This window comes from Microchirus variegatus, assembly GCF_963457635.1.
Source record: "Microchirus variegatus genome assembly, chromosome: 21".
Classification (NCBI taxonomy): Eukaryota; Metazoa; Chordata; class Actinopteri; order Pleuronectiformes; family Soleidae; genus Microchirus; species Microchirus variegatus.
Window position 1 is genome coordinate 10,770,523 of NC_139822.1, and position 21,522 is coordinate 10,792,044.

General features: G+C 48.0%; 6 protein-coding genes across 6 annotated transcripts; 3 read left to right on the forward strand and 3 right to left on the reverse strand.

Annotated features, from left to right (window-relative positions):
• Positions 1-106: 106 nt before the first annotated feature.
• On the reverse strand, positions 107-2,839 carry LOC310942604 (E3 ubiquitin-protein ligase RNF31-like; the record flags this gene model as incomplete). Its single annotated transcript, XM_083908015.1, has 7 exons — positions 107-363; positions 616-784; positions 870-1,009; positions 1,102-1,215; positions 1,473-1,591; positions 2,423-2,519; positions 2,762-2,839. 7 exons carry the CDS (start codon positions 2,837-2,839, stop codon positions 328-330), a joined length of 753 nt encoding a protein of 250 aa, XP_083764141.1. The 3' UTR covers positions 107-327.
• A 117-nt stretch (positions 2,840-2,956) lies between these two features.
• On the reverse strand, positions 2,957-5,970 carry LOC310942605 (uncharacterized protein). The gene is made up of 11 exons (XM_083908016.1): positions 5,851-5,970; positions 5,677-5,767; positions 5,525-5,590; positions 5,037-5,203; positions 4,797-4,942; positions 4,654-4,718; positions 4,426-4,578; positions 3,926-4,198; positions 3,582-3,799; positions 3,195-3,377; positions 2,957-3,077 (listed from the first exon to the last, which is right to left on the reverse strand). The coding sequence occupies exons 1-11, from the start codon at positions 5,893-5,895 to the stop codon at positions 2,967-2,969; spliced, it is 1,518 nt and encodes a 505-aa protein (XP_083764142.1). The 5' UTR covers positions 5,896-5,970; the 3' UTR covers positions 2,957-2,966.
• Positions 5,971-6,430: 460 nt separating this feature from the next.
• mplkip (M-phase specific PLK1 interacting protein) lies at positions 6,431-7,962 on the forward strand. The gene is made up of 2 exons (XM_083907905.1): positions 6,431-6,800; positions 7,500-7,962. The coding sequence occupies exons 1-2, from the start codon at positions 6,489-6,491 to the stop codon at positions 7,638-7,640; spliced, it is 453 nt and encodes a 150-aa protein (XP_083764031.1). The 5' UTR covers positions 6,431-6,488; the 3' UTR covers positions 7,641-7,962.
• A 478-nt stretch (positions 7,963-8,440) lies between these two features.
• On the forward strand, positions 8,441-13,078 carry dnajc1 (DnaJ (Hsp40) homolog, subfamily C, member 1). The gene is made up of 12 exons (XM_083908166.1): positions 8,441-8,665; positions 9,924-10,025; positions 10,152-10,198; positions 10,610-10,775; positions 10,857-10,927; positions 11,020-11,113; positions 11,242-11,326; positions 11,411-11,571; positions 11,713-11,832; positions 11,910-11,958; positions 12,132-12,514; positions 12,796-13,078. The coding sequence occupies exons 1-12, from the start codon at positions 8,510-8,512 to the stop codon at positions 12,862-12,864; spliced, it is 1,503 nt and encodes a 500-aa protein (XP_083764292.1). The 5' UTR covers positions 8,441-8,509; the 3' UTR covers positions 12,865-13,078.
• Positions 13,079-14,024: 946 nt separating this feature from the next.
• On the forward strand, positions 14,025-18,304 carry cUnh7orf25 (chromosome Un C7orf25 homolog). The gene is made up of 2 exons (XM_083907823.1): positions 14,025-14,122; positions 17,015-18,304. Exon 2 carries the CDS (start codon positions 17,028-17,030, stop codon positions 18,267-18,269), a length of 1,242 nt encoding a protein of 413 aa, XP_083763949.1. The 5' UTR covers positions 14,025-14,122; positions 17,015-17,027; the 3' UTR covers positions 18,270-18,304.
• A 716-nt stretch (positions 18,305-19,020) lies between these two features.
• On the reverse strand, positions 19,021-20,949 carry inhbab (inhibin subunit beta Ab; the record flags this gene model as incomplete). Its single annotated transcript, XM_083908017.1, has 2 exons — positions 19,021-19,784; positions 20,562-20,949. 2 exons carry the CDS (start codon positions 20,947-20,949, stop codon positions 19,021-19,023), a joined length of 1,152 nt encoding a protein of 383 aa, XP_083764143.1.
• Between the last annotated feature and the right edge of the window lie 573 nt (positions 20,950-21,522).

Sequence of the window (21,522 nt, forward strand, 5' to 3'; positions counted from 1 at the left end):
CTCCACTGCTCTAATCCCATTATTGTTAGCACATGCTAGCACATGCTAACAATAATAATGCTGGAAGAAGTGAATGAAGTGTGTGAACACATGAATGTTAGCATCAGCTTCATTCATTCATTTCACTCAGTTTCTAAAAAAACAAACCAAAAAACAATTGCTGTCTGTTAGCAATGTTAGCATTGTTAGCGTGTTGACATCCTAATTTGATTGGCTGCTTTCAACAGTGACCAGGATGTAGACTGGTGATGTCATTAATGATGACATCATTCAGCTCTGTGGTGACCATGGCGACCGATATGAGAAGAGTGGGTGGAGCCAAGGTCTTCACTGCCGCTTGAGAGGAAGTTGATTGGTCAGAATCTGAGGAGGAAACAGAGACGAGGGCTGTGATTGGTCAAGAGGTGTGTTGTGACTTCCCCTTAAACTTCCTGTCACTGGGTTAGGGCTTTTTCAAATTAAGAGCTTTTATTATTTAAGAAAAATAGAAAAAAACAGTTTTTATAAGTTTTTATAAAACCCCTAAGTTACACCTGACTGCGCACACACACACACACACACACACACACACACACTCTCTCACGCACACACTCACTCACACACACACACACAGACCTGGCATAGGCGGTGGGCGTACAGCCCCTCCCCCTCCTCGCCTCCTCTGGTCGGCACGGCGACGCTCCATCGCCGCAGCTCTGACATCATCTCGTCCACAGTGAAGAGGACGGCCGGGTCGCCGTGGTAACGGTTGATCAGCTCCACCAGACGCTCTTTATAATGTGACCTGATCAAAGGAGACAGTGACACATGACACAGGTGAACTCTGACCACGCCCCCTAACCCTGACCACGCCCCCCCCGCGGTCGTACTTGCAGTATCCTCTGTGTTCAGGTGGAGCAGGTTTCCCACATGGCTCCTCCCCCTGCTCACTGCTGTGGTCTTTGAGCTCCAGAACCAAACACACACCTGAGTCACTGTGGGCGGAGTCTAACGGAGAGACTCTGTAATACTGAAGACAACAAGGGTCAGCTGATCGACTGCACACAGGACACGCCCACCACACGCCCACCACACGCCCACCTGGTCTGTGGTGTTTCTCACCTGAAGCAACAGGTGCAGTCGAGCCACGGTCCAGTCTCTCAGGTGATAGAGACAATCGCGAGGGTGGTGAGCGTGAAGACCTTTGGTCCTACAGTCCTGAGAGAAACCACAGACCTGAGGACAGGAAGGACAACAGACAACAGACCTGAGGACAGGAAGGACAACAGACAACAGACCTGAGGACAGGAAGGACAGTCACACCTTCACCTGAAGTAACCCAAACACAACCAGATGAATGAAAGGCTGAAGACAGTAGAGGACAGTAGAAGACAACAGAAGACAGTAGAAGACAGTAGAAGACAGAAGACAGTAGAAGACAACAGAAGACAGTAGAAGACAACAGAAGACAGTAGAAGACAACAGGAACTCACTGCTCCCACAGAGAAGGTCTGAGTGCAGCCTCCACAGAACTGATGTTGACACTGAGAACAGGTGAAGTGAAGACATCCTCCTCTGGACAGACTGAAGACACACTTACACTGGGGACACTCTGAGGACACAGTTCAAACACAGTTGAACAGTGACTTCTGTCCTCATCATAAACAGCAGCAGTCTGTGTCCCCGTCTGTGTTCCTTGTCTGTGTCCCCGTCTGTGTCCTCGTCTGTGTCCCCGTCTGTGTCCCCGTCTGTGTCCTCGTCTGTGTCTCCGTCTGTGTCCCCGTCTGTGTCCTCGCCTGTGTCCCCGTCTGTGTCCTCGCCTGTGTCCCCGTCTGTGTCCTCGCCTGTGTCCCTGTGTCCCCGCCTGTGTCCTCGTCTGTGTCCTAGCCAGTGTCCACGCCTGTGTCCCCTTCTGCTTAAATCACTGGTTTTCTCTCTGGACTTTGGTTTGGGAGAGTGAGTGGTTTCCAAAGACCTTAAAGTGACGTAGACTTTATTCTGAGAGTGGAAGTGGATCAACCTGTGTCTCAGCAGCAGGGGGCGCTGTCATGGTCTGAGGTATTTGACAGGGACGGTCAGTGGGTGTGTCAGTAGATGTCAGTAGATGTGTCAGTAAATGTCAGTGGGTGTGTCAGATGTCAGTGGGTGTGTCAGTAGATGTCAGTGGGTGTGTCAGTAGGTGTGTCAGTAGATGTCAGTGGGTGTGTCAGTAGATGTCAATAGGTGTCAGTGGGTGTGTCAGTAGATGTCAGTAGGTGTGTCAGTAGATGTCAGTGGGTGTGTCAGTAGATGTCAGTGGGTGTGTCAGTAGGTGTCAGTGGGTGTGTCAGTAGGTGTCAGTGGGTGTGTCAGATGTCAGTAGGTGTGTCAGTGGGTGTGTCAGTAGATGTCAGTAGGTGTCAGTGGGTGTGTCAGTAGGTGTGTCAGGTGATGCTGTTGATACCGATGCTGGTGTCACTGAAGGGGGCGGAGCCAAGCTGGTTCTGCTGCTGCAACAGTCTGAACTGGTCACATGACAAACCCTGGTGTTCAGGAGACCACTGAGGAGACATCAGAGAGACATCACAGAGACATGAGAGAGACATCAGAGAGACATCACAGAGACATCACAGTGACATCACAGTGACATCAGAGACATCACAGACATCAAAGACATCACAGTGACATCAGAGAGACATCACAGACATCAGAGAGACATCACAGACATCAGAGACATCACAGACATCAGAGAGACATCACAGACATCAAAGACATCAGAGACATATGTGTGGGTGTGTCTTACAGCTGATCCACACTGACTGCAGGTGCTCTTCTTACAGCTCACACAGTCCATCCTCAGGTTTTCTCCTTCATGAAGCATCCCGAAGGAACACTGACACACACACACACACACACACACACACACAGTCAGTTATGGTCCTCACACACACACACACAAACACACACACACACACACACACACACACACACACACACACACCCTGAAGTTAAAGTCCTACATGAAAACACCAGCAGAAGTTGGTCATCTCCTGAAGAGTTCGGTCTCTCAGCTTCTTCTGGAAGAGTTCATGGTCCTGAGGAGACAGGAAGTGACGGATCTACAGACGAGACAGACAGATGAGACAGACGGACTGACGAGGACAGAGACCTAGTGTCTGTTTGATCTTTATTAGGTTTAAAAGTTGTGTGTGTGTGTGTGTAAGCCCCTCCCTCACCTGAGTATCCAGGAGGTTGAAGTAGTCCATGGCGTCCTCGAGCTTCCCGTGACCTCTGACCTCTGGTCTGCCACACTGAGGACAAACCAGCTGATCAACACTTCGCTCTTTAATGGCCGACGAGAAAAAGGACTTGAAGCACGTTTGACACAGGAAACAGGAACAGTGAGTCATGGTGATGATCTGAGGAGAGAGGACAGGAGGTCAGTCCACAGATCCACATGTCCACAGGTCCTCATGTCCAACAATCCACAGGTCCTCATGTCCACCAAGTCCTCATGTCCACCAGTCCACAGGTCATCAGGTCTACATGTCTATCAGTCCTCATGTCCACCAAGTCCACATGTCCACATGTCCACCAGTCCTCATGTCCACCAGTCCTCTCACCTTGCTGAAGGTCACCTGGTCTTGACAGATGGGGCAACAGTGAGTCAAGAACCTGAGGGCGGACTGCAGATCTTTGTTGAGTTGGACCGCCTCCATGACATCAGTGGAGCTGAAGTTCTGACCGTTCATCTCCATCAAGGACAGGAAGATGGACGCCTGGTCTGGAGGAAGATGAGCCGCCATCTGAGGGGGGACAGAAGAGACCTGAGACCTCATATCTGAGGGGGGACAGAAGAGACCTGAGACCTCATATCTGAGGGGGGACAGAGGAGACCTGAGACCTCATATCTGAGGGAGGGCAGAGGAGACCTGAGACCTCATATCTGAGGGGGGACAGAGGAGACCTGAGACCTCATATCTGAGGGGGGGCAGAGGAGACCTGTGAGACCCAGCAAAGATGGACAGAGTCCAGCTGTTGTACCCCCTCACCTCCATGTAGACTGGTCCAGCTGGTTCTGCTTTTAAACTCTTAAAATCCTTGTTCTGATGTAGATGAGGTTCTGGTCCAGAACTCGACCTGAGTCTGTCTGCTCCTGATTGGTCGATCTGTGCAGGTGAGTTACCTGGATTCAGGGTTAGAACTCCCATCTTGTTGCTTAAGAGGTCTGGATGTAGGCCTGCAAGGACCAGAACCAGGTGGAGTAAAACACACACACACACACACAAACACACTTCTCTGAACTCAATAATTAATGACAATAAAAAGACAATTTACTGAAAAGAAGAATGTAAATGGTTTGTATTTATTCAGCTGAGGAGGAGGAGCTTGTTCACCTGAAGAGGAGGAGCTTATTCACCTGAGGAGGAGGAGCTTATTCACCTGAGCTCACCTGTGTGGTCTCACCTGAGGAGGAGGAGCTGAGGAAGGGGTTGCTGTGGTTGGAGGAGGAGGAGGAGGAGGAGGAGGAGGGAGGAGGAAGACTGAAGTCGATCCCCAGAAGTTCCTCAGTGTATGAACTCCTGACCCTCACCTCGCCGCTCTGCTCCCATTGGCTGGCTGCAAACAGAGGGCGGGGCTTCATCAGGACATTTCTGATCAGTTAGCAGCGACAGGGTCAGGGTCAGGGTTTACCTGTCTGTGTAGATGGATATGAGGAGGAGGAGGAAGAGGAGGAAGAGGAGGGCGGATGGTGGTGTCTGCAAGAGGAGGAGCCAGAAATATCATCATCACATGGAACAATCTTCATCATCATCTTCATCATCAGTCACCTTTACCTGTCTGTCTTCACTCTTGATGATGGAGGCCGCACCTCTACACCTGCAGGGGGCGGGGCTTGTACGAGACACCGGGCATAAAGGGGCGTGTCCACCTGGAAGGCCCGCCTCATCTCTGACACAAGCAGCGAGAGGTTGGACACACCCTGACAGTGACATCATCAGTTTGTGTCATTTGTGACCTGATCAATAAAGTTTTGAACTTGAGACTCCTCCCACTGACATGATGTCATGACTTACATGAGTCCAGTTGTTCAGTTCCTTCAGTCTGATGTTTCCACAGCCGTCCACACAGGGACAGGACGGGTTAATCACCATGGAGACGGAGGGACAGACATAACAACGAGGACGGGACACGGGGTGAGTCTCGTGAAGCCAGACGCACACTGGAATATTGTACTTACTTCCTGTAACCACAGGGGGCAGCAAAGAGTCAACAGCAACAGACGGATCTGGAGCCTCGCCAACAAAAATCACGTCTTCACGACTTCATGACTGTGTCTCAGTCCAAATGTCTGGGTGTCGTCAAAATAAATCAAACTCCTCACTGTCCTCTAACTGTCCTCTAACTGTCCTCTAATTGTCCTTTAAATGTCCTCTAACTGTCCTCTAATTGTCCTTTAACTGTCTAACTGTCCTCCAACTGTCCTAACTGTCCTTTAACTGTCCTCTAACTATCCTCTAACTGTCCTCACTGTCCTCTAACTGTCTCTGGAGGTTCTTCTCACCTTCATAAAGAACAGGAAGTGTTCCAGCCAGATAGAGAAGCTTCTTCTTGTCTTTGTTTGGAAAACCTGGAGATGAACATTATTGATTGAATACTGACTGATCCAGATCACATGCTTTTATTGTGAAACTTTGACCGGAAGTAGAAACGTACAGTAAAAATCCACGTAGAGCCGGAGGTCAGAGTAAAGAGCACGAACTCTCCGAAGATCACGCAGAGTTTCCGTGGGAAACATGTAGCGACACTGAGAGAGAGGGGTGTTAGCATGCTAACGTGTTAGCAGCAATGCGAGGACTAATAAAGTTAGATTTGAACACGTGAACTCACCTCCGCCAGAGTCCGCAGCTCCTCACCGGCGGAAACACGCGCCATTTCAAACACAGCTCCGCCCACAAACCTGCACGCGCACCTGTTCACAGGCTCGTGGTTTACAGCTGCAGCGCGTGTCTGAACACATTTCCGCTTCCAGCTTTTCAAAGTAAAAGCTGTCACGTCCGTTCGCAGTTAGACCTACTTGACCTGAAGACAGAAGTGTTTATATTTTCAAAATAAAAGTTAAATATCTCACGGTAATTACACCAAATGTTATTTTTTACAAAACACATCAACACCGGGATGCAAACTTGCAACCCAACAGTACAGGCGATGTGCTAATAATAATATAATAATCAATAATAGTCAATCATAAGCAATAAACTTCAGAAATGATCAATATCCTGAATCAGTGAGTCAGTAAAGATCATGACGTTTGTGGGCGGAGTCACAGCTGACTGATGTCGTCATGGTGACAATCACATGATTTTTAAAAAGATCAAAACAAAGACACAGTAAGTCCCGCCTCTGGCCGCGAGGTGTCGCTGCAGTCTGTGGAGCCATCACAAAGACACATTTCCGGTTCCGGTCTGTCTTGATTGGGTTTGTTTTTTTTTACCCGTGCTGCTCTCGGTTCTTTTTGACCCGCTCACATGAACCGAGCTCCGCTTAACCCTCCGCGGAGTCCCGGAGCTCCGCGGCCGCCTGGAAGGTTTCCCTCCCCGGCCTCTTGCTGGGGTTTCCCCGGCCCTCGCTCCCCGTACGGAGGCTCCGGATATCGCGGACTTTCTCCGTATTCTCCGCTCTATTCTTCACGGTCTTCCAGTCGAGGACACTGGGACGGTTCTCCGGATCCGGGACGGTTCAGCGGCGGGTACCGAGGCTTCGGAGGATCGCCGCGGGGCAGAGGGGACGGTTTCCGGGGACCTCGGTCCTTCAGTCCCGGATCAGCTTCTCAGTCACGGGTAACAAAGTTACCTTTGTGTAACCTTCATGTAACGTTTGACTTCAAATATGGAGGCACTGAGGCACGTGAGCGCGCTCACGTGGATTCAATAGGATTTTTATTGATCCAGAATCAAATGACGACATGATCTCAGGTGTCTGTAGATATGAGACTTAAATATTATTATTTATTATTTATGTTATAGAGCAAACACTAGGGGTCAGTACAGAGCTGGACAGGAGACAGAGGACAGACATGAGACGGAAGACAGACAGGAGACAGACAGACAGAGGACAGAGATGAGACGGAAGACAGACAGGAGACAGAAGACAGACAGGAGACAGAGAGAGGACAGACAGGAGACAGATGACAGACAGGAGACAGAGAGAGGACAGACAGGAGACAGAGGACAGACATGAGACAGAGGACAGACAGGAGACAGAGGACAGACATGAGATGGAAGACAGACAGGAGACAGAGGACAGACATGAGACAGAGGACATACATGAGACGGAAGACAGACAGGAGACAGAGAGACAGAGAGAGGACAGACAGGAGACAGAGGACAGAAAGGAGACAGAGAGAGGACAGACAGAGACCAGGAGCAGAACAATAATAATATTAATTATACATGTTGTTGTTGTTATTATTGTCATTAACGTCATTTCCTGATAAAAACTGTGTTGTTGTTGTTGTTGTTGTTGTTGTTGTGTTTCAGTGTCGATCGTCAGACGCTGCAGTCGACAAATATTTCAGTCCGTCCATGATGAAAGATCCGTGGGCGGAGCTTAAACCACTGACACACACAGACGCTGCCACAGGAAGACGCACAAGATGGACAACAGACGCACAACATTAACATCACACACACACAACATTAACATCACACACAACATTACCAACACACACACACAACATTACCAACACACACACACAACATTAACATCACACACACAACATTACCAACACACACACACAACATTAACATCACAAACACACAACATTAACATCACACACACACAACATTAACATCACACACAACATTACCAACACACACACAACATTAACATCACACACACACAACATTAACAACACACACACACATCATCGGTAAACAAACATGTAAACAAACATCTTTATAAAGACGTTTTATGAACACTGAGGGTCAGAGGTCAAAGGTCAGGGGTTAGTGACTTTATTTGTAAACGTTTAACAAACATTTTTAAATTGTCTTTTTAAATAAAGCTTTTAATTTTGAAATTGATTTTCTCTTGTTTTATTTTGAAAGGATAGTCTGTGGTTGAGAAGAAAAGACACACACACCCTCTCTCTCTCACACACTCTCTCTTGCACACGCACACACACACAGGGAGACATGCATTTAATGTGCACACAAAATTATTATTATCATTATTATGATTATTAATCATAATAATGATAAAATGGTGATGAAAAAATATCGTGTCTTTACCCTAGTGACGTCATATTTAGGGTATGTGTGTGTGTGTTAAATAATGTCTATAATGATAAATGATGAAAAAGTCACTTCCTGTGCCTCGTGCAGCCTGTAGGGGGCAGTGACACAACGTGATGAATTTCCGCTCAGAGGACTTGACCCGGAAGTGAGTGGGCGCGTTAGCGGCTGTGTTTCCGGGTCACTGATGTGTGAGTTGGCTCGCAGAGGAGCGGATTGTCGGTGTGGATCTGTGCGCGAGCAGAGTGTCGGTGATGCGGGCGCGTGCGGCTCGCTGCGGGTCTCTGCGGCTCTGTCTCGCGCTGCTGCTGGCTGCACTTCCGCCTGTGAGCGCGTGGGAGGACCTGGAGCTGCTGGACCTGGTGGAGGAGATCCCGCAGACCTTTTACCAGTTTCTGTCCTTAGACCAGGTCTGTGCGCATGTCTGAGGACTCACTGTCTCCATGGTAACCGTGTCACCGCAGCCGAGTGTCACGTGCTCATTTAACCAGGCTAAATTAGCATCGGGAGCTAACTGAGCAGTTCTGTGTAACAAGTTGATGCTAACAGCTGTGACGCACGTCAGAGGTTTACCTGCGTTCGTGACGTCACAGGACAAAATCAACACAGTCCAAGGGCTTTTATTTTGAAAGGCTGCGAGGGGAAGCTGACCGGAAGTCGGACCAGCCATTACGTCGTTAAACTAGTTACATTAGTTACATTAGTAACTAGACAATATTTAAATATTTCAAATATGCTGTAAAATTGCGCCCCCCAGTGGCAGAGTGTTGATCTGTCTCATGTGTCTCTCATGTCTGTCTCTCATGTGTCTCTCATGTCTTCTCATGTCTTCTCATGTCTTCTCATGTCTCTCATGTCTGTCTCATGTCTCTCATGTCTGTCTCTCATGTGTCTCTCATGTCTGTCTCTCATGTGTCTCATGTCTGTCTCTCATGTGTCTCATGTCTGTCTCTCATGTGTCTCTCGTGTCTCTCATGTCTGTCTCTCATGTGTCTCATGTCTGTCTCTCATGTGTCTCATGTCTGTCTCTCATGTGTCTCATGTCTGTCTCTCATGTGTCTCATGTCTGTCGCAGTTCTGTGTAACAAGCTGATGCTAACAGCTGTGACGCACGTCAGAGGTTTACCTGCGTTCGTGACGTCACAGGACAAAATCAACACAGTCCAAGGGCTTTTATTTTGAAAGGCTGCGAGGGGAAGCTGACCGGAAGTCGGACCAGCCATTACGTCGTTAAACTAGTTACATTAGTTACATTAGTAACTAGACAATATTTAAATATTTCAAATATGCTGTAAAATTGCGCCCCCCAGTGGCAGAGTGATGATCTGTCTCATGTGTCTCTCATGTCTGTCTCTCATGTGTCTCTCATGTCTTCTCATGTCTTCTCATGTCTGTCTCATGTCTCTCATGTCTGTCTCTCATGTGTCTCTCATGTCTGTCTCTCATGTGTCTCATGTCTGTCTCTCATGTGTCTCATGTCTGTCTCTCATGTGTCTCTCGTGTCTCTCATGTCTGTCTCTCATGTCTGTCTCTCATGTGTCTCATGTCTGTCTCTCATGTGTCTCATGTCTGTCTCTCATGTGTCTCATGTCTGTCTCTCATGTGTCTCATGTCTGTCTCTCATGTCTCTCTCATGTGTCTCTCATGTGTCTCCCATGTGTCTCTCAGGACGCGTCTTCAGCAGAGATAAAGAAAGCTTATCGTCGAATGTCTCTCACTCTTCATCCTGACAAGAATAAAGACGAAGACGCTGAGACTCAGTTTAGACAAGTGAGACACACACACACACACACACACTCACACACTCACATACTCACACACACACACACACACACACACACTCACACACACACACACACACACAAACACTCTCAGTGACTCCTCCTCTTTTTTCAGCTCGTCTCCATCTATGAAGTCCTGAAAGACGAGGACAGACGACGAAAGTGAGTCACATGATCACAGGACAACACCTGTCTGTCCTCACACACCTGTCTGTCCCCACCTGTCCTCACACACCTGTCTGTCCTCACACACCTGTCTGTCCTCACACACCTGTCTGTCCTCACACACCTGTCTGTCCACACCTGTCTGTCCTCACACACCTGTCCTCACACCTCTGTCCTCACACACCTGTCTGTCCTCACACACCTGTCCTCACACACCTCTGTCCCCACACACCTCTGTCCCCACACACCTGTCGTCACACACCTGTCCTCACACACCTGTCTGTCCTCACACACCTGTCCTCACCTGTCCTAACACACCTCTGTCCCCACACACCTGTCTGTCCTCACACCTGTCGTCACACACCTGTCTGTCCTCACACTTGTCCTCACACCTGTCCCCGTCCTCAGGTACGATGACATCCTTCTGAATGGACTTCCTGATTGGAGACAACCCGTCTTCTACTACAGACGAGTGAGGAAGTTGAGTAACTCTGAGATCGGGTTCCTGGTCTTCTTCATCCTGACTGTGGGACACTACGCTGTCCTCTGGTCCATCTACCTGGAGAAGCAGCTGGTGAGACAGACAGAATCAGACCATGTGACCTTTGACCTGTGACCTTTGACCTCTGACCTGATTCCATGTCTTTGTTTCCAGGATGAGCTGCTGAGTAAAAAGAAGAAAGAGAAGAAGAAGAAGCAGAGTTCCAAACCTGCAGAGGAACTCAGGTTTGTCCTCCAGGACCAGGACCACCAGGACCCCTGACCCCTGACCTCTGACCTCTGACCCCTGACCTCTGACCCTGCTTTGTTTTTCTCAGGGTTCATGATCCACCTCACTGGCACGACATCCTCCCTCTGAAACTCAGCATCTGGATCTACATGTCCATCAAAAACCTGCCCCAGACCGTCCAGGTACCAGCTGGGATCCTGCTCTTAGTCCTGGTCTCTGTTTAGACCTTTTCTCTGGTCCTGGTCCTGGTCTCAGCTGTGATCCTACTCTTAGTCCTGGTCTCAGTTCAGACCTGGTCTCTGTGTTTCAGGAGGTGAAGCAGTTCTATGAAGACCAGCAGCGGCTGAAGCAGCAGCAGAAAGAAGAAGCTGAAGCAGAACAGGAACCTGTGACCAGTAAATGTCTTTGTCTTTGTCTTTGTCTCTTTGTCTTTGTCTCTTTGATCAAGTGTGAGACACATTGAGTCTTTGTCCTCTCAGGAGAGAAAAGGCCAAAGGTCAAAAAACCAAAGGTGGAGTTTCCAGTTTTTGAGGCGTCACCAGAAAACCTGAACCACCAAAGCTACCAGACCTCATGCATCGAGGAGATCGAAGAGCAGATGGACGACTGGCTGCAGGAGGGTAGAGCGTCCAGAAGGAAGGTGACCACAGACCAGACCAGGACTGAGACCTTTAGGGTCCACATTGATCCTGACCCTGATCCTGATCTTAACCCTGATCTTAACCCTGATCTTAACCCTGATCCTGATCCTGACCTTAACCCTGACTCTCTGTGTCCTCAGACTCTTAACTGGTCAGAGGAGGAGCTCAGTCTCCTCAGCAGGTTGATGGTTAAATTTCCAGGAGGAACTCCAGGGCGATGGGAAAAGATTGCTCATGAACTGGGACGATCAGTGTCTGACGTAAGAGTTTGAAAACTTGAAGTTTCCTCCTGACGTGAAACTGAAGTTTAAAGTTGTTTCTGTTGGTTTTCAAACAGGTGACGACAAAAGTGAAGCAGGTGAAAGACAACGTTAGCCACACCTCAGGTAAAGTCCTCAGGTTCTCCTGCTGTCAGGTTTCTCTGCTGTCAGGTTCTCCTGCTGTCAGGTTCTCCTGCGGTCAGGTTCTCCTGCTGTCAGGTTCTCCTGCTGTCAGGATCAGGTTCTCCTTCTCTCAGGATCAGGTTCTCATGTAGAATTTGGGGTTTTCTGTGTTTCAGGTTTGGTGAAGCTGTCGGAGCTGAAGAGTTCTCTTCCTGTGAGGTCACTTCCTGTTGCTGACTCTGTGATGACTCAGCAAGTGGGTGGGGCTTGTGAAGAGGAAGAAGGGGAGGATCCTCCAGCTGTGAGGAGGAGAAACAGGAAGTGTGTGACAGCAGATGGGGGGGAGGTAAAGGTCAGAGGTCGTCGGCAGAGGGACTTTGATCCTACATCTGTGGAGGAGGAGGAGGAGGCGGAGCCTCAGGAGAACAAGGAGAAGGCGGATCCTGCAGCCTGGACTCAGAACCAACAGAAACTCCTGGAACTCGCTCTGCAACAGTTTCCTCGAGGAACGACGGAGCGATGGGATCGTATCGCGAAGGTGGTTCCTGGGAGGAGCAAGGTGAGGAGGGGGAGGAGCAAGGGGGCGGGGACAGGTGAGGAGGGGGAGGGGACAGGTGAATAGGGGGAGGGGCAATTGGGGTGGGGGCGGTGACAGGTGAGAAGGGGGAGGAGACAGGGAGGGTGGGGAGGAGCAAGGTGAGGACAGGGAGGAGACACAGAGGACAGTGAGATGTCTCTGTGTCTCTTGTTGTGAGGACACTTTACGACTCTGATGTAATCACAGTTTCAATGATGATCATGTGACTTGTCAGTAAAGGGGGCATGGCCTTTGTGTTTCAGGAGGAGTGTATGATTCGTTACAAGATGTTGGCCGAACTCGTTCAGAAGAGGAAACAAGCCAAGAGCTGATGACCTTTGACCTTTGTGACCTCACACTGAGCTGCGCTCTGATTGGATGAACTGTGACGTCTCACCTGCTCAGGTGTGGGTTTTTAAAACAAACTGAAACGTTGACCTCTGACCTCTCGGCTTCATGTGCCTTAGCCTTCGATCACCTTCTGTTCATTGATCAACAAACAGTATTTATTATTGTTTCTCTGTGCTCTGATTGGACGGTTTGACTCATGACCTCATGTTTATCAATAAATCTTTACTTTGTTTTCATGTGTGCGTCAAATCACTACATCACTGTGCTGATGATGTCACTGTGCTGATGATGTCACTGCTCTGATGATGTCAATACACTGATGACGTCACTGCTATGATGATGTCACTACGCTGATGACATCACTGTACATACTGTACGTATGTGTGTGGGTTTGCATATATATAAATATAAACACACGTATACACAAATATATATATGTGTGTATAGATTGTTCAACACATTATTTGGGCTCTTTATACAATATTTGTTTTTGGTTTGATGAATAAAGAGTTTGATTAATGTAATTTTTATTCTACATACTTTTACTCAGTTAAATATGAACGTATAAAGGAGCAGAATCATATATATATATATTTATTTATATATAGATATATTATGTGAAAGTATAAAGGAGCAGAATCATATATATATTTATTTATATATAGATATATTACGTGAAAGTATTAAGGAGCAGAATCATATATATATATATACATTTATTTATATATAGATATATTATGTGAAAGTATAAAGGAGCAGAATCATATATATATATATTTATTTATATATAGATATATTATGTGAAAGTATAAAGGAGCAGAATCTTTTGACATTCTGAAACTTTAATCATTTAACATTTATGTTTAATTAAATTACCAAATGAATCAAATCAACAGTTTTATCTGAACATGTTCATATAAACACAAACTGGTGTCATACTATTTATTATTATTATTGTTATTATTAATAAATATTATATTATGTTTAATGATCAGATTTTTTATCACATCATGATTAAATGTGACGGTTTTCTCTTTTTGTAAGAAAACAAATATTGTTTTTGTTATATTTTTAATTTGAAAAAAGTAAAATAAGCTAAATCGTCACAGGAAGTGACGCTTTTATTTTGAAAATATACCAGAAGTCTCCAGCTGAGCAGACAATCGAGTCGCGTCAGTTAGCATTAGCTGTCAGTTAGCATTAGTCGTCGGCTGAAACACGTGTTTACTGACGCAAGTCGTAAGTAACGTTTTCGTGAATGTTTGGTAACATTGTGTCTTTCTTTAGTGATGACGTCAAACTGAAGTCATCACGTGTCAAACATTTAGCACATGAGCTACAAGCTAACAGCTGAGGAGAGTCATGACGTCGTTGTTTGTTCCTGTAACTGCTGATTGTTACTGTGACGTCATGGGTTAGGTGAAGCTGTTCACGTGACCATCGTCGCTGGTTCTTAATATACACACTTCTGTGTACTTCTCTGTACTTATCTGTACTTCTGTGTACTCCTGTGTACTTCTGTGTACTTCTCTGTACTTCTCTGTACTTCTGTGTACTTCTCTGTACTCCTCTATACTTCTGTGTACTCTGTACTCCTCTGTACTTCTGTGTACTCTTGTGCACTTATCTGTACTTATCTGTACTTCTCTTTACTCCTGTACTTCTGTGTACATATCTGTACTCCTCTGTACTCCTGTGTACTCCTGTGTACTTCTGTGTACTTCTCTGTACTTCTGTGTACTTCTCTGTACTCCTCTATACTTCTGTGTACTCTGTACTCCTCTGTACTTCTGTGTACTCTTGTGCACTTATCTGTACTTATCTGTACTTCTCTTTACTCCTGTACTTCTGTGTACATATCTGTACTTCTGTGTACTTCTCTGTACTCCTCTGTACTCCTCTGTACTCCTGTGTACTTATCTGTACTTCTGTGTACTTCTCTGTACTCCTGTGTACTTCTCTGTACTTCTCTGTACTCCTCTATACTTCTGTGTACTCTGTACTCCTCTATACTTCTGTACTCTTGTGCACTTATCTGTACTTATCTGTACTTCTCTTTACTCCTGTACTTCTGTGTACATATCTGTACTTCTGTGTATTTCTCTGTACTCCTCTATACTTCTGTGTACTCATCTGTACTTCTCTGTACTTCTCTTTACTTCTGTGTACATATCTGTACTTCTGTATATTTCTCTGTACTCCTCTATACTTCTGTGTACTTCTCTGTACTCCTCTGTACTTCTGTGTACTCCTGTGTACTTATCTGTACGTCTGTGTACTCCTCTGTACTTCTCTGTACTTCTCTTTACTCCTGTACTTCTGTTTACTCCTCTGTACTTATCTGTACTTCTCTGTACGCCTCTGTACTTCTGTGTACTTCTCTGTACTCCTGTACTTCTGTGTACTCCTCTGTACTTCTGTGTACTCCTCTGTACTTCTGTGTACTTATCTGTACTCATGTGTACTCCTCTGTACTTCTGTGTACTTCTCTGTACTTAGCTGTACTCCTCTTTATTTCTGTGTACTCCTCTGTACTTCTGTGTACTCCTCTGTACTTCTGTGTACTTATCTGTACTTCTCTGTACGCTGCTGTACTTCTGTGTACTTCTCTGTACTCCTGTACTTCTGTGTACTTCTCTGTACTCCTCTGTACTTCTGTGTACTCCTCTGTACTTCTGTGTACTTATCTGTACTTATCTGTACTTCTGTGTACTCCTCTGTACTTCTGTGTACTTCTCTGTGCTTCTCTGTACTTCTCTGTACTCCTCTATACTTCTGTGTACTCTGTACTCCTCTGTACTTCTGTGTACTCTTGTGCACTTATCTGTACTTATCTGTACTTCTCTTTACTCCTGTACTTCTGTGTACATATCTGTACTTCTGTGTACTTCTCTGTACTCCTCTGTACTCCTCTGTACTCCTGTGTACTTATCTGTACTTCTATGTACTTCTCTGTACTCCTCTGTACTTCTGTGTACTTCTCTGTACTTCTGTGTACTTCTCTGTACTCCTCTATACTTCTGTGTACTCTGTACTCCTCTATACTTCTGTACTCTTGTGCACTTATCTGTACTTATCTGTACTTCTCTTTACTCCTGTACTTCTGTGTACATATCTGTACTTCTGTGTATTTCTCTGTACTCCTCTATACTTCTGTGTACTCATCTGTACTTCTCTGTACTTCTCTTTACTTCTGTGTACATATCTGTACTTCTGTGTATTTCTCTGTACTCCTCTATACTTCTGTGTACTTCTCTGTACTCCTCTGTACTTCTGTGTACTCCTGTGTACTTATCTGTATGTCTGTGTACTCCTCTGTACTTCTCTTTACTCCTGTACTTCTGTTTACTCCTCTGTACTTATCTGTACTTCTCTGTACGCCTCTGTACTTCTGTGTACTTCTCTGTACTCCTGTACTTCTGTGTACTCCTCTGTACTTCTGTGTACTCCTCTGTACTTCTGTGTACTTATCTGTACTCATGTGTACTCCTCTGTACTTCTGTGTACTTCTCTGTACTTAGCTGTACTCCTCTTTATTTCTGTGTACTCCTCTGTACTTCACTGTACTCCTCTGTACTCCTCTGTACTTCTGTGTACTTATCTGTACTTCTCTGTACGCTGCTGTACTTCTGTGTACTTCTCTGTACTCCTGTACTTCTGTGTACTTCTCTGTACTCCTCTGTACTTCTGTGTACTCCTCTGTACTTCTGTGTTCTTATCTGTACTTCTGTGTACTTCTGTGTACTCCTCTGTACTTCTGTGTACTTCTCTGTGCTTCTCTGTACTTCTCTGTACTTTGCTGTTCTTCTCTATACTTCTGTACTTTTGTGTCCGCCCATTTTACCCAGTATGCATCGGGTGGTGACTTGAGCATGCTTGGGAAAGTCATGAATCCCAGAATGCATTTCACCGTAACACAACACAGAAAACAGTTTTAAGATAATTTACAATTCAAACTTAAGTATTTATAGTTTGTCCTCTGTGGACACAGTGTGGACACAGTGTGGGCGCTCTGTGGTGGCTCTGTGGTGGCTCTGTGGACGCAGTGTGGACGCTCTGTGCTCACAGTGTCCAGCAGAGGGCAGCGTTACCTCAGCCTGACATGTGTCTCTCTGTGTGTGTCCTCCTCAGGTGTGATGTCATCATGTCCATACAGGTGGCGCTGCAGCAGAGGATCAGCATGGCTCAGGTGTTGCTGAAGAGGGCGGAGCTTCTTTGTCCAGGTGCGGAGGGTCATCAGAAGCTTTGCGCTAAACTCCGCGCTGAACTGCGTTTCCTGCGGCGGGTGGAGGCGGGGCAAGTGCAGGTGAAGGAGTCCCACCTCCACAGCACCAACCTCACTCACCTGAGCGCCATCGTGGAGTCGGCGGCCAGTCTGGACGACGTCACGGCTCTGCTGCACGTCTTCACGTACCAGGACTCCGCCCACAGCCGCCACACGCTGGTGGTGGACGTGGTGGCCAACAACGGAAACACCTGGGTGAAGGCGGTGGGGAGGAAGGCGGAGGCTCTGCACAACATCTGGCAGGGGCGGGGCCAGTACGGCGACAAGAGCATCATCACGCAGGCCGAGGACTTCCTGCTCGCGAGCCAGCAGCACCCACTTCATTACCGCCACCCGCAGGTCGTCTTCGCCTTCTACAACGGTGTTTCCTGCTCCATGGCCGACTGCCTCAGAGACATGGGCGTGTCTGTGCGCGGTGACATCGTAGCTGTCAGCGCGGCGGAGGCGGAGCCATGCGGCGGTGACAGTGAGGAGGAGGAGGAAGATGAGGATGATGATGATGACGCGGCGGCTGCGGCGGCGTCTGAGTCTACGCGTGTGGACGGTCACACGGTGGTGGCCAGTCTGGCGTTTCCTGTCCAGCTGCAGGTGGACGAGTGTGGGCGCGTGAACCTGGACATCACCACGCTCATCACGTACGTGTCGTCGCTCAGTCACGGTCGCTGTCACTTCACCTTCAAAGAGGTGGTGCTGACGGAGCAGGCCGCTCAGGAGCGCCGCCTGCAGGTGCTGCCGCAGCTCGACGCGTTCATGGCGGGGAAGGAGTTGTTTGTGTGTCGCGCCGCCGTCACGGACTTCCAGCTGATCCTGGACACGCTGGGCGGGCCGGGCGAGAAGGAGCGCGCCCAGAAGCTGTTGTCCCGCCTCCGCCTCGTGGACGACCGCGTGTCCGAGCGAACTCTGCGTCTCACGCCCAGCGCCAAGATCAACAAGCGCTCGCTCGCCATCTTCGGTACGGGCGACTCGCTCCGAGCCGTCACCATGACGGCAAACAGCCGCTTTGTTCGGGCCGCGGCCAATCAGGGCATCCAATACAGCGTGTTCGTCCACCAACCGCGAGCTTTGACCGAGGGCAAGGAGTGGAGGGCCACGCCCACCTGAGGACCACGCCCACTTCCTGTGCACATGTAAATAAAGAGTCTGAGTCACTTCCTGTTCCTGTCATTTGTTACAGTGTCGCATCACTGCCAGTGGGCGGGGCTACATGTGAAAGAAGTGATGACATCATCAGAACCAGGAATACAGTACAGTAGGTGACAGCTGTGATGTCATCAAAGATAAAGATTAATAAACATTATTTATAAAAACAAGTAAAATAATCCACATTAAAAAGTCAAATATTTATTATGAAACATTCATTCATTTTACCCCTGTGTGTGTGTGTGTGTCTGTGTGTGTGTGTGTCTGTGTGTGTCTCTGTGTGTGCGTGTGTCCGTGTCTCTGTGTGTCTCTGTGTGTCTCTGTGTGTGTGTGTGCGTGTGTGCGTGTGTCTGTGTGTGTGTGTGTGTGCGTGTGTCTGTGTGTGTCTCTGTGTGCGTGTGTGTGTGTGCAGGATGAGACCCTGCCTTTCACCCTTTGTCAGCTGGGATTGGAACCAGCGACCCCGTGACCCTGATGAGGATACAGTGGTAGACGCTGAGTTGTGTGTGTTGTGTGTTGTTGAACAAATGTTGCGTCTGTGTAACTGAACGTTTCCTCTGATAAAGAAGGTGAATGAACCTTTGATGTTTGCTTCCTGTGAACTCTCAGATCAGAACTTTAATAAACTCTGAGCTCATCTGGGTTCAGGTTCACCTCAGATCACACACACACGTGTTTGTTGCCGTGGTTACAGACGTGTTTGTTGCCGTGGTTACGAGCAGCCACACTCGTCCACGATCATGTCCTTGACGTCCTTCTTGACGACTCTTTGGTCCTCGCTGTAGTAAAGCATGGACATGGAGTGAAGACGCGTGGGGACGCAGCAGGACGTCCTCTTCTCTAACGGACCGTTGTCCCTCAGACGATAGTGATGGACGACGGCGGAGTGGAAGGACATCGAGGACGAGCCGAGCGCGCTCATGTGATCGGAACAGTCGCCCTCGCAGTAGTTGGCGTGGTAACCAGACGGAGCGATGATCCAGTCGCTCCATCCGATGTCTTTAAAGTCGACGTAAAAGTGTCGTTTGCAGCAGATCTTTTCTCCGTCGCACTCCAGTCCTCGTCGTTGTCTCTGCTGCGTCTCCTGAGCTCGCAGCGCCACCATCAGGAAAGGCCGCCGAGCTGCGGACGCAAGGACAGACATGAGGACAGGAGACGCTCCTGCGTCCACACACAGTGGACAGGAAACGTTCAGGGTCATGGTGCGATGGCCGCCGTCCAACAGAGTCTGAAGACACCGAGGGACGGGGACGGAGAACCAGCCGCTGTGACCGGTGTCCACCGTCTTCTCTGAGACACAGGTGTCCTCCTCGTCCTTGTCCTCGTCCTCAGCAGGACGCAGCAGCAGCTGGACTTTGGCCTTCGTTCGGTTTCCCTTCGACGTCTTCACAAAGATCCAGACGCTCGCCTCCTCCACCGTCGTAGCTCCGCCCACATCCTGTGAGATGTCAAAGGTCACAGTGTCTGCAGAGACACCTGCAGCACACACACACACACAAGAGGTTTAGAGGAATATTTCATTCTGAAGTCATCAATGACCTGTGGCTCCGCCCCCCTGAAGTCATCAATGACCTGTGGCTCCGCCCCCCTGAAGTCATCAATGACCTGTGGCCCCGCCCCCTCATGTTTGCATTTGAAAGAATGAACAGAGAAAATGTCGTTAAAACGTTGCCTCGAAGTTCAGTTACGCTAAAAAAAGACGAGAGGCCGGATCATGGGAGCAAGGTCACCACTGTACGCAGGGTTAGCCCCGCCCCTAACCCCGCCCCCTCACCATCTGTGACAGAACAATAACTGAGGCTCATGTGAAGATGATTCATGGAGCAGTTTTTAATGAACCATCAAACCCTGACGTCAGCAGGTGACAGACCATAATATGAAGAAGATTTAAAAAAAGAATAAAACAGACGACGGCTCAGATAAACCTGATGTTAGCTCGAGACAAAGCTACGCTAGCAATAGAACTGTTCCTTTAAACCTGAGTAAGCCTGACCTTTAGGGCTAACCTCTGACCTTTAGGGCTAACCTCTGACCTTTAGGGCTAACCTCTGACCTTTAGGGTTAACCTCTGACCTTTAGGGTTAACCCCTGGCCTTTAGGGCTAACCTCTGACCTTTAGGGCTAACCCCTGACCTTTAGGGTTGACCCCTAACCTCTGACCTTTAGTGTTAACTCCTGACCTTTCAAATCCTATGAAAAAAACTTTAATGAGGAAGCTCCGCCTCCTGCTCTGTGATTGGCTGCCACACTCACCTGGTTCAGCAAAGACGATGACCTCAGAAGGTCCAGGTGCAGCAGAGACGTCCCCGACGCGTCCGTCTTCAGTCACATGATCCACGTGCAGCTTCCTGACGGCGTTGAGCAGCGCGGCGCGAGGAAGTGTCTGCGTCACGTTAGGTCGAGCGTTCAGATGAAGAACGTTAAGAATGTGACGCTTCACCGTCTCCACCAGGTCCTCAGAGGTCGTCTTCACCTGACCACAGGAGGGACAGGCAGACACGCTGTCCTCTGAAGACACCGCGATGTCCTCTGAGGACACCACCCTGTCCTCTGAAGACACCACCCTGTCCTCTGAGGACACAGTCCCTGAGACGCCCATGAGAAGGACGACAGCCATGAAGTCCAGGACCACAGAAGACATGATGGACTCAGACTGGTTTTAAGCTTCTGTACAACTTCAACAGAGTCTTCAGAGGTCTGAGACTGGGGATCTGGTCCTGGTCTGAGTGGATCTGGTCCTGGTCTGAGTGGATCTGGTCCTGGTCTGTGTTGCAGGGCTGTGCTGGATCTCTCTCTGTTTTACTCCTCCTACTGTCAGAGGTATTACCCTGAGACACACACACACACACACACACACACACACAGACACCCCCCCCCCCCACACACACACACACAGAACACACACACACAGAGACAGACACACACACACACACAGAACACACACACACACACACACACACACACACCCTCTGGTGGTGACAGTCATGTATTACAGTCACTTGAAACATGAAGTTTGAAACTTGAAAAATGAAACACACGTATAATATCAAATAAAACATATATAATTAAATCATAAAATAAAACATATATAATTAAATCATAAAATAAAACATACATAAATTAAATCATAAAATAAAACATACATAAATTAAAGCATATATAAAATATAAAAAAATAGATTAAATAAAACGTGCACCCTCCCCCCGCCAGAGGG